The sequence below is a fragment of the Polistes canadensis genome, unplaced genomic scaffold, assembly GCF_001313835.1.
Source record: "Polistes canadensis isolate GaletaPanama2010 unplaced genomic scaffold, ASM131383v1 scaffold_7, whole genome shotgun sequence".
NCBI classification, from domain to species: Eukaryota; Metazoa; Arthropoda; class Insecta; order Hymenoptera; family Vespidae; genus Polistes; species Polistes canadensis.
The window spans coordinates 577,660-589,392 of NW_014569554.1; the positions used below are offsets into that span (position 1 = coordinate 577,660).

The following is an 11,733-nucleotide window of genomic DNA, read 5'->3' on the forward strand; positions in this document are numbered from 1 at the left end:
AATGGATAAAAATGTCGAAATAGCCAAACATAAGAGTAAAATTATATTTATTTTTATTTGTAATTATTATTTTTTTTTTTTTTATAACGAATCATAATTTAGGAAAAAGATTTGATCAATTTCAATTATTGATTTAGAAAAATGGCGTAAGGATCGTAGAGCAAAACGTAAAGAAGGAAAAATGTAAGCACGTATTTTTAAAAATTAACTTTACTGAAGACATTATATTAAAGATTGTAATTTGTAATTTAGCTCTTTGACTTATTTTTCTACTTATTATTGTAAAATTGGCATTTGGATAAATAAAATAGTTATTTGATGTAAAAATGTAAATTCTATTACATACGGATGATAAAGAATATTTCTGAAATATTTTATTAAAAAATATATTTAAGCAGAATACAAAAGTTCGTATAATTTTAAAGTTTAATCACAATTTATTATTAATTTTAATAGAATTTATGGGTTCTTTTAGTAGCGTGTTTTATATAGGAACAAAAACAGAACTAAATATATTGATATGTGAAATTAATTAAAATTCACAAATAATAGTAATAAAAGATCAACAATTATATTAGAAGCTATTGACTAAATTTATAACGTTGATAAAAAATTTATAAGCATTGCTCTTATTACATACTTTTTATCTGTCCACAGTAGTATTAACAGAATATAAGATATATTATATCTCATACGACAAATATATTCTTATTGTGAACGACGCGTATAATATATTTTAAATTATTAATAACTAAATGTATAAATCGATAAATTTTTTAAATAGTTATTAACAAATTCTTTCAGTAGCAAATATGAAAAATTATTTTTCTAAAATACATATAACACGAATCAGAACTTAGTGTCAATGATATAATAAAGAATACGATCCAAAATACTTGAAAAGTTAACGAAACTAATTTCTATATATGTAGATTTCTATCAATATAAAGAATATGGAAAATATTATACAGCTTCATTCAGTAATAATTAATTAATTTCATCTGTTTATCACTTTAGTAATACTGATATATATTTTTAGTTGTTTTGATCTTTTCATACTTTCAATTTATTAAAACAATTAATTGAGTATTGAGATTCGTACAAGAAAATAAAATTTTACAAATTATTTGTAAGAGTAATAAAATTGAAAATAATTCTTCCTTTCCTATTCAATATCAATTGAAATTAAAAAAAATATAATGATATTTAATCGTAATAATTTTTTCGAGTGTCAATATTGAAAAAGAATAATTTGTAATTATTGAAAATGATATACTGTGGATAGAAAATATCTTTATAATAAGCAAGCACGATCCTTACACTGATTTAACGGATTAAATTGAATTAATCTTTGGTGAAGTATTTGTTAAGTAGTGGCACGTGAAAGTTTTTATTAAATAATTAAAATTAACTTCGTTTCAAATGAATAATAAGTTTGATCAGTGAAATATACCTATATTAATAGAATTATGTATGTGCAATAGGTATATATGCACGCACCAGGTAAAAAAATTATATCATTATAAAAAATACATAATAATAAAAAAGAAATCTGTTTACCATAATGAAAAGAAAAATGAACATCATAAATTAACTTTTATACCATTTTTTTTTAATCCCTCCTTGGAACTGTTATTACTTTATATTTGACTTTGTTAATCCTGTTATAATGATACCATATGCATGGGAATGTCATTTTCTACGGCTACGGTAAGTACTTCTTTCTTCCTATTACTCTTCTATAAGTTTACCGTATCACCTTTTTTATGAATTTTTATCTTAGTTGTCCTTCATTATAAGTTTCTTCCATTTATGTTTTCTTTTTATAATTTTATATGCATTTACAAAATCAGTCTTACATATAAGCAATCATTTTGGTGATTCTGTAATATTTTTATTTACAAGTAAACTTTTTATCATTATTGCTATTAATATATTAAAGTATGATTCTTTAAATAGCGAATACTTACTGTTGTTTTCCAATAGAGGACTATACACTTGTATCTTTTGAGTTAATTTTCAAAGAACTTTCAGTTACCATACTTTTTTCTGATATTTCTGAATTAGAAATGTCTAATGAACAAGTAACTGTATCTTCTTTTACAGAACTTTTGTCAATTTCATCATTAACAACTATTTCAACTACTTTGAGGTCAGTTTCATTTGAGACTGGTGCATCCAATGGACACTTAGTTTGTTTCTGTTCTAATAACTCTTTATTACTATGATCAGTATTGGTAATTACGAGTTCGGTTGGTCCTTCTACATCTTTGTTATCCTTCTTTTCATATATATCAGTATTCTCAATATTCTCTATATTCATGGATTCCTCAGTTTCGTTATCTTTTTGAGTATCTTCGATCATATTCTGTATTATATCATCGATACTAAGTTCTTTTAAACTAAAAAAAACATTTGCATCTTCTTCAGATGAAGTGTTGCATTTATGAACACATTCTTGTTCTAATAATCCTGTTGAATTATTTTCATCCATAGAACATATAATGGTATCACTTGGTTCTCTTGCTTCTTCGTTCAATTCTTTAGGATTTTCTTTTGTATCGTTTAATACAGTATTTGACTTCATATCGTTATTAGTTATTTCTTCCTCTACTATATGCTTTTCGGCTTTGGTGTCAGTACTTCTGCACAAAGGCAAAAGGATTTCTGTAATATCTTGTCCATGCATGCTTAATTTGACATGCATAGGATCTTCATCATCAAGAACTTCAAATTGAAACATAGTAGCACCATAAGCTGCAAGATCTTTAAAAGTTTGACAAGCTTCTTCGGACCAAGATGAAATATAATCTGGCATTTGTAGACCACATCTTTTTGACAATTTAGGAATATTAACAATATCTTCGGGTAGTAATCTTAATTCTGTAATTATAGAAGTATTGCCATAATCTATATAAAAGACATTCACGCCATTTTCGTCTTGCGATAATATTTGTGCTCTGTACCATTCTTCATCTTCGGGATATTTTGCTGCACAAATTGTACCATTCTTCAAATTAGTCAATGGAAGAAAACTCGGTGCGTCTTGTAGACGATCCGATATTATTTCTAATTCAGCCATACTAGCCTCTGCTTGTACCCAAAATTCAGCTGGCGTATTAACGTGACTTATTACTACATTAGGTGAATTTTCTTCTCCAAGAGGTGGTAATCTTTCTTCTATATTCGTTACTTGTTGTTTACAAAAAACAGCTAATAAATCTGCCACATCTATATCATCTAAAGTTAATTTTACCAATGATGTTTCTTGTTCCTTTAGAACATCCAAAAGAAATATTGTAGCGCCATCAGCTGCCAATTTGATAAATTCTTGGCATGCTTCATCAGACCATTCTTTTATATCTTCGGGAAGAGCTAAGCAACATCTTCGAGACAAAGGTGGTATTTTGACTAAATCCTCTGGAATAGCACGAATTTCAGTAGATACAGCTGAATTTCCATAGTCAATGTATAGAACTTCTGTTTCACCATTATTGTGAGATATAACACGTGCTCTATACCATTGTTCATCCTCTGGATATTTAGCAACGCACAATAAATTTTCTGTTATCTCGTCTACCTTGGGGAACATATCTGCAACCATAAATCTATCAGACATTACTTCTAAGTCAGCAATGGATTTTTCTTCTTGAACCCAAAATTCACTTGGTGAATCAATATGACTCACAAATGCAGAATGTGGGTCTAATTCTAACTCTACTATTTCATCTATTAGATCTTGCTCTGCATATATTCTTACAGCATGGTGTTCTTCAACTAACATTTCACTGATACTTTTATCATTTACAAATAGTTCGACTCGTTTTGGTATACTGTCGGCAATTATTAAAGCTTCTAAAGAATCAGCTGTCATTACTAGATTATTAAAACGGTCACAAGTCGCTTCGCTCCAATCTTCCGAATCTACAGGAATAATATCTAATCTAGATTTAGTCGAAAATCTTTTTATTGATTTTAAATGATCTGTCAATGCTCGAATTTTATCTGATTTGTTATCAATTACATCTGTTTTTCCATAATCGATAAATCGTACCATCACAATATCTTCATCGGCATCAAGAACTTCTGCTCTGTACCACATATTATCAATAGAATAAACTGCAGCACAAAGAGAACCTTCTTCTAAGATGCCATTTAGTAATGGACACGCAACAATATAAGTTTGTAATTCTGCCTGTTTTTGTTTAAGAATTTCAGCCTCGTCTGTTAATTGAATCCAAAACTGACTTGGAGAATCAATGTGAGACACTATCACATTATATTTTTGATTAATTATTAATTGAGTATTTTCCAATTCATTTTCAGCCAAAGATTTCACTAAATTCATCGAACGGAATCTATCGCTTATCTTTTCTTCATTATCAAATAATTCAACTACCCACTTCTTATTTATATTAAAAAAATTAGCAGTAAGACATCTATTGGATAATTGTTCTTGTAATATATTTATCTGTTCAAATGATGTACCATTTAGAGTAACTGTTAACGAAGCATTAATTGCTAATTGATATGGTGCATAAAATTGTGGGTCCAGTTCCATAAGTGATTCAATATTAACTTCCTGTGAGTTTCCATAATCAATTAAATTTACATAAACACTCTTGTCAGCTAATTTAATGACTTTTGCTCTATTCCAATAACCATCTTGAGATTTTACAGCATATAACATATTTATCTCCGGTTTTGATACTTTTTCAAAGTTAGCATAATGTTGTTTCAATGTTGCCCCCAATTGTACATCTTTCTCGGCATCTACATTACGTTGTAGCCAGATACTTCCTGAATGATCTGCGTATGATACTATTACTTTATAAGTTTGATTTAAAATAGGCATAGGCAAAATGGGATTAATTTTTTCATCCAAATCCTTTTCATTTTTTATTTTATTACCCATTAAATCATATAATTTAACGATAAGTCTACAATAAAGAAAATAAATTTATATTAAATTATTTATAATTAACATTCACACACACATAAATTCAAATTATTATTACAATTACCTGTTATTATTGACTTCTTCGACATATATTATCAATTCCTTATTCTCAATCGTTTCTTTCCAATTTGTATTTGTTTCAAAATATAATGCATTAAAAAGGCAGCATTCTATTGGTTTACTCTGTTTATCAGTTTACATTTATATAATAATATAGTAAAAAATAATTGATCTCATTTATTTCATATTATTTTATACAATTAAATGATGTGATACTATACCTTATATTCCTTGTTAATCATAGATTTATCGTCGCTACAGTCCAAAAATGAAGAAAGCTCAATATAAAATTTGCTTGCACTTTCTACATTACAAACTTTTACTTTTAATGTCTGTCCGTTCAAAAGACCTATGTCTATTTGTTGTATTTCAAGCTGTTTTTCTAATTCATTAATTGAATTATCTGTTAAAAGAAAAGTTTTTTCAATTTTAAAGATATTCACATAACTTAATATGAATTTATTTCAATATGCATAATGTATTTACCCTCAGCAGACATGGTAGTATCTGCTACAACATAAGATGCCAGATTCTTTTGTACTAATGTACAAGTAACATCTTGTTCACAATCATTCAATGAAACAATATACTTATCATTTTCTATACTATGAAATAAACATCCATATTTATCAGCATTGAAACAATCATCAATTGCTTGTGTATTAACTTCAGACCATTCTGAATTTACAAATGGTTTAATATTTTCCAATGAACAATAGTATGCTTGCTTTGGAAGTTGCATTAATTTTCTTTCAACTTGGTAAATATTATTTTTATTTACCAAAGAACGATTTCCAAAATCAATATATTGCACAATATATTCGTCATTTTTATTTTCAATAATTTCAGCACGATATAATGCTTTATCTTCGGAAAATATTGCTATTGCAGGTGATCCTATCTGTGTGCATGAATAAAACATTAATGTTATTTATTATAATGATATTTATATTATTACATCTGATAAAACTATATAAAAAATATAATAAATAAGTAAATATTAATACCTGCAGCGGATGCATAATAGGCTTTCTATTAACGTATAATTTTTGTATTTCATTCATCATATTTCTAAATTCTAACTCCTTATCAAGTGTTTGACAATAAAAATTGTTAGGATTTATAAACCACGTGATTATTACATCTTTGCAAGATCCAAACTCAATCTGTTCTACCACCCATTTTGAATTAGATGATACGTAATCATATTTATTAGATTGTTCTGTTGTGCCTGTTTGTGTTATTTGATCTAATGCTTCCTCTCTCAATTTCATTATATCAGTGCCAACGAAGAAATCTTCATTTATATATTTAGATCCTGGTATATTTTCAATAATTTCACGCAACATTACTTCGTATATATTATTTTCTTTTTTTATAAATTCAACCTCTAAATCTTTTTCATTCGTTTTATTTAAAAAACTTTCAATCAAATTTGAATCCCACGTTTGATTTTTTACTGCAAATAATTTACAATTAATAGATTGCATCGGCAATTTCAAAAATTGCTCTTTAATTGCTTTGATTTTGTCCAAATCAACTGTTTCTACGTTTCCATAATCTATAAATTGTACAACTGCTTGTTGTTTTTCAACAGATTTGATTACAGCTCTATACCATTGAAGATCTTCACTATATTGAGCAATACAATATTTTTCAGGTTTCATTTCTGAATGTTTTAAAATATCTCCACCATTTTCATATGTCGATGCGATATCTTTCATAAGAATATCTAATTCTAAATATTCAGGATTCAAATGAATATAAAAATTAGTTGGGCTATTTACAAAAACTATTTCACACGTTTTAATACTCCCAAGTATAACATTTAATGAAGGTATTTTAATATTTTCTGAAAATAATTTAGTTGCTTGAAGTTTTCCACTGTTTTGCGTATTAATGTTCCCATTAATTACTCCTAAATTTGTAGACGTATTTCTAGATTCAGAAGAACTCTCTTTGTTATTAGATATGACATTATTCTTATAATTTGCTCTATCTCTTGAATGATGCACTTTTTGATTATGTTGAATATTTGTTTTTCCACCTTTGTCATTATCATTATCGTTCCATCTGCTATTGTGTAATCTTGCCGATACTCCTTCTGTACGAGGCTTTCCACCGCGACCACGAGCACGACGATTAGAACTATTACCTCTACCTCGTCTACTACTACCTTTGGATGAGGTATCGGAATCTTTATCGCTCCAATGTTTGTCAAAACCGCTACTACGATTGAATCTAAAATCGTTACCAACGGGTCTACCTCTGCTGCGAGAATCTCTTCCAATTTTGTGAAACGGATTTGTATCATTATAATTTCGTCTATTGCATGGCTCATCCTTTATTATTTTGTTATTTCTAAACGATTCCTTACCAAATCGATCATTTCTCAAAGTGTCATGGAAAGAATTCGGTTTTTCATATCTATTATCTTGTTGTCTTTCTCCATTTAAATCATTTCTCCACGATTTTGATTTAGTATGGTCGCAATTACTATCGCTTGCTATGTTTTTAATAAAATCCTCCTTATTTGGATTATCGCTAGAAAAAACAATTCATTCATATTTACTTAATCAAAATAGAAATGCATAATGTATAACAGAAGCAACAAATATGATTATGATTATAATAATACACAAAGCTGTATAAAAGATAATAAATACAATAAAAACAAATTAATTGCGTACATATAGAGAACACTTTTTAATACACAAAAGTAACAAATACTTGTAAAAGTTTTGGCTCCCACTTTTACGTGCATTTTTAATTAAAATTAAGTAAATATACATTAAAGCACAATTTAGTTAGATATTGAAATTAAATAGCATTGATCTTTATAGCGTAATAAATAAATTAATATTAAACAAAATTAAAAATGTATAGAATGCTCTACAAGTAAAACATAGATTGTGCATATAAAGTAGAAGATAATAATGTTTCTTTTTTTTCATTATATTTATAAAGAAGAAGAAAAGAAAAAAAGCAGTAATATTTGTTTTATTGTATATGTTACCGTATTTCTTTTATATTCTTCGATTTATTTTTCACTTGAGGTTCTATATTTAATGATGCCTTTGGATAAGACCTAATATTAACAATAGATTATATTATAATTAATTATCTATTGTAAATATAATAATAAATCTATAAATTGATATATTAAAGACGAAAATTTATCGTTGCAATGTTTAAAACAAACAGACATAAATAAATACATTACCTATGAATCTTTTTAGGGACTTTCATAGAATTTTTATGTTCACTTTCATGAGAATTTGATTTAACGCTTATATTTTTATCCGCATGAACATATCGTTGCAATTGATTCCTTACGTCATCTCTAATCTCAGGATTAAATAAATCAACTACTAAACAACCAGGAAGTACGTCCATAACTTTCATGTATAAAGATTTTTCCAAAATTAACATTTCAAATTGTTTGGAACATTCATCAGTATTAATTGGTAACATTTCATGACCCCTTAGCATACATCTTATCGCTTGTGCTGGTAATTTTGTCACTAAATCATTATGAATTGTAAGCAAAGACTCAGCAGTTAAGGTTTTTTCATTACCATAATCTACATATAAAACTTTTATTCTGTTTTCATCAACGTTAAGAATTTTTGCACGATACCTAAAAATAAATAATCGATAATAATTGTATGTATACATGGTGTGTGTTATTAATAGTAATATTATTGTATATTAATATAGTTGCAATTTACCATTGGGAGTCGTAAAGAGCGGCGCAAGGTGTTCCTACCGATATCAAATCTGGATGCAGACTAGGTGCAGATTGAACATATTCAGCCAAATAAAGCATTATGGATTCAAGAGATTTACCATTATCATCAAGTTGAACAAAAAACTTTTTAAGATTTTCTACGAAGGAAGCGTGTACATTTTTTTCTACACCTTTGGATAATTGTTTCATCTCTTGATATTCGACGATATTTGATATCGTTCGTGGTACTGCAAATGCTTGTCTAAGAATATCTTTTATATTTTTATCATTGTCATACAAATCTCCATATTGTATAAGCGGCGGACCTTCCGGTGGACGGACATGCAAGATAAGTAATCTTCCTGAGACTATTTGTTTAAAATAGCCACACATTTCTGATGTTACGTTTAACTCCTTCACTCCGCTTAAAGTAAATCTTATTGAAAGTACTTTAGGATTAATATATTGTGGTGGTAATTGAAAGATATCTGTATATGGTAATATTTCAGAATGTCCAAAATCAACGTAATACAATTTACACTTATTTTTCATTACAGCCATTACTACTGCTCTGCATAAGACTTTATCCATCGTGTAACGGCCTAAGCATACTGACCCAGGTAATGGAGGTTCTTGTAAGGGTTCCGTTGGATGAGAATTGATATCTCCCATAAGTTTAGATAATATTTCAGACGTACTTTGAATTTGAATAGAGAACTTTTGCGGACCGTCTTCGACGTGAGATACATATACTGGATATTTAGAACCAACTTCTAAGACTCTTGATTTAAATACTAATGCTTCCTGAACTGGTAGATGAGATACAGGTTTGTGTTGTTGAACATTGTAAGGTGTGGGAACATTCCGCCATGTACTCTGACCTTGAATTGCATGATAAGTAGAATGCTGATTAGTTTGCGTTCTTATGCAAGTGTCATTTATCATTCTTCTATCTTGCATTTGATATGATGATATTTGTTGTATGCGTCGTAATCTGAAAAACATATTGAATTCTTGTTATAATTATATAAGAAAAATAAAAGTCACTAATATATATTTTAAGTTTATCATATAAATTTTACTTGAATGAATCTTGCGTCGTAGCATCCAGAGCCATACGTTTTTTTACCAATAATTCTGCAAAGTCTTCATTGTTGTAATATAGTTTAATGAAAGTATGATTCCCCGCGTTAGAAAGGCAGCAAGCTTTGTATTCGTTATATCGTAATATTTTTTTAATAGTTTCTATAATCTCATTATCCCAAACATTATTAATAGGTGCAACGTTTGCTAATGTAAATTCATATGCTACCGGTGGAAATGACTGGAGCGTTTCCGATCCAGGTATGTTTCTCAATAAATACACTTCATGTTGCGGTAAGACTTCAATATTACCATAATCAATGAATTGTAATAAGACTTTACCATCTGGATATATATTACATACTCTAGCACGATAATAACCATCATTTTGGAATCTTGCACAACACAAAGCGTTAATAGATAATCCTTCTTGTAATTCAGGATATCCAGAACCTATAGAAAACTTTTCAAAAAGAGGTAAGATCAATCGTTCAACATAGGTAGCTGAATTTTTATCTGTCTGACCCCATATCTTTAAATACTGATGTTCTGCCTCTATATGGGTTACGAAAATAACGAATTCTGAATTTGGTTGTATAATCGCCATATTAATACTTTCTCTGTAAAAAATATTAATATTATTAATTAAAGATACATTATTACAATCAAACGCATGCTTATTTGTAAATGATACTTTTAATGCATACAAAATTCTGAATATGAATCATATATTTTTATTATTAAAAGTAGAAATACTTTATGAATATATTTTTATAACTAAAATTTATAAGAATAAAATGACTTTACAAGTTTTCTTAATGAAATAATTAAAAACACGTCTAAAACGAAATAATTTGTTTTCTTAATTCTATGTCCTTTTTGTTATTGAGTTTTTGCATGCTTTATCTGTTATTATTTCGAACAGAAATATTGCGTAGCACAATATTTAGAATATTACGATAAATAACTAATTCATCTACCTTCCAAATCTCCTATTTTACATATCCTATTTTGTATTATCTTTTTCGTTACAATATTTTCTTTAAATTGATGACGGTATCTTAAATATTCTTACAATACCTCGACACAATATACCATTCTTCTGATTATTACGGTATTCAGTCTAATTCTTCTATCTAGGTTAATTTTAACATATTGTTCATGCCGCCAACTTTAAATTGATTTTGCATAATTCCACCACCTGTAAATTACTATATACTTTCATTTATTTAATTCAATTAAACTTAATATAAAGTATATAAAAGTAAACAAAATTAATAATTTTTCTTCTAACAATATATCTGTATCAATAAAAATATAATTATTCTAATAAACTTTAATTGTACTTCAGTTTACTACTTGTATATATATCTATTATATAGTGACAACAATGCTTTCCTAAAATTGATTAATCAGTACATAGTACAATTTTTTTTGTTCCTAATTTGAATATTAATGTATCCATTAAAATATTATGATTCTTATGAACTTTAAAACATATAAGGGCGATAGTAACTAGATCAAATCTTCCAATTATATCAATTAACTGAAACATTTCTACAAGTAAGTTTAATTCTATATAACTGTTTGTGAATGATACGAGTTATTTATAGAATTCTAAAAAAAAGAAAATGCAATCGTAAAGAAAATAAATAAATTTTTAAGTTTATATACAAATTTGCACTAATATAAAAACATTACAAAAATAAATATATTTTGTCTGCTAAATATTAATAGTTAGTTTGCACGTACCATAAGTTTTACACTAAACTTCCATTTGTTGGAAGTAAAATAACGCAGAAGTAAAAAAAAAGATAACTACATTATAGTTACTTCTTTTATCTTATATACTTCTATACCTAGTTTTGCTATTCTTGTTGGTAATTATTGAACAATTAAC

The 11,733-nt window shown here is 27.5% G+C and overlaps 1 protein-coding gene across 2 annotated transcripts; it reads right to left on the minus strand.

Moving 5' to 3' along the window:
- Positions 1-473: 473 nt before the first annotated feature.
- On the minus strand, positions 474-11,603 carry LOC106790790 (maternal protein tudor). Of its 2 annotated transcripts, XM_014755948.1 has the most exons (12): positions 11,586-11,603; positions 10,814-11,034; positions 9,833-10,453; positions 8,752-9,744; positions 8,244-8,660; positions 8,037-8,108; positions 6,028-7,564; positions 5,507-5,921; positions 5,242-5,423; positions 5,025-5,143; positions 1,971-4,940; positions 474-1,883 (listed from the first exon to the last, which is right to left on the minus strand). In XM_014755948.1, the coding sequence occupies exons 3-11, from the start codon at positions 10,438-10,440 to the stop codon at positions 1,991-1,993; spliced, it is 7,293 nt and encodes a 2,430-aa protein (XP_014611434.1). In that variant the 5' UTR covers positions 10,441-10,453; positions 10,814-11,034; positions 11,586-11,603; the 3' UTR covers positions 474-1,883; positions 1,971-1,990. The 2 variants fall into 2 exon arrangements, with proteins under 2 accessions (XP_014611434.1, XP_014611443.1); XM_014755957.1 differs by lacking the exon at positions 8,037-8,108.
- Between the last annotated feature and the right edge of the window lie 130 nt (positions 11,604-11,733).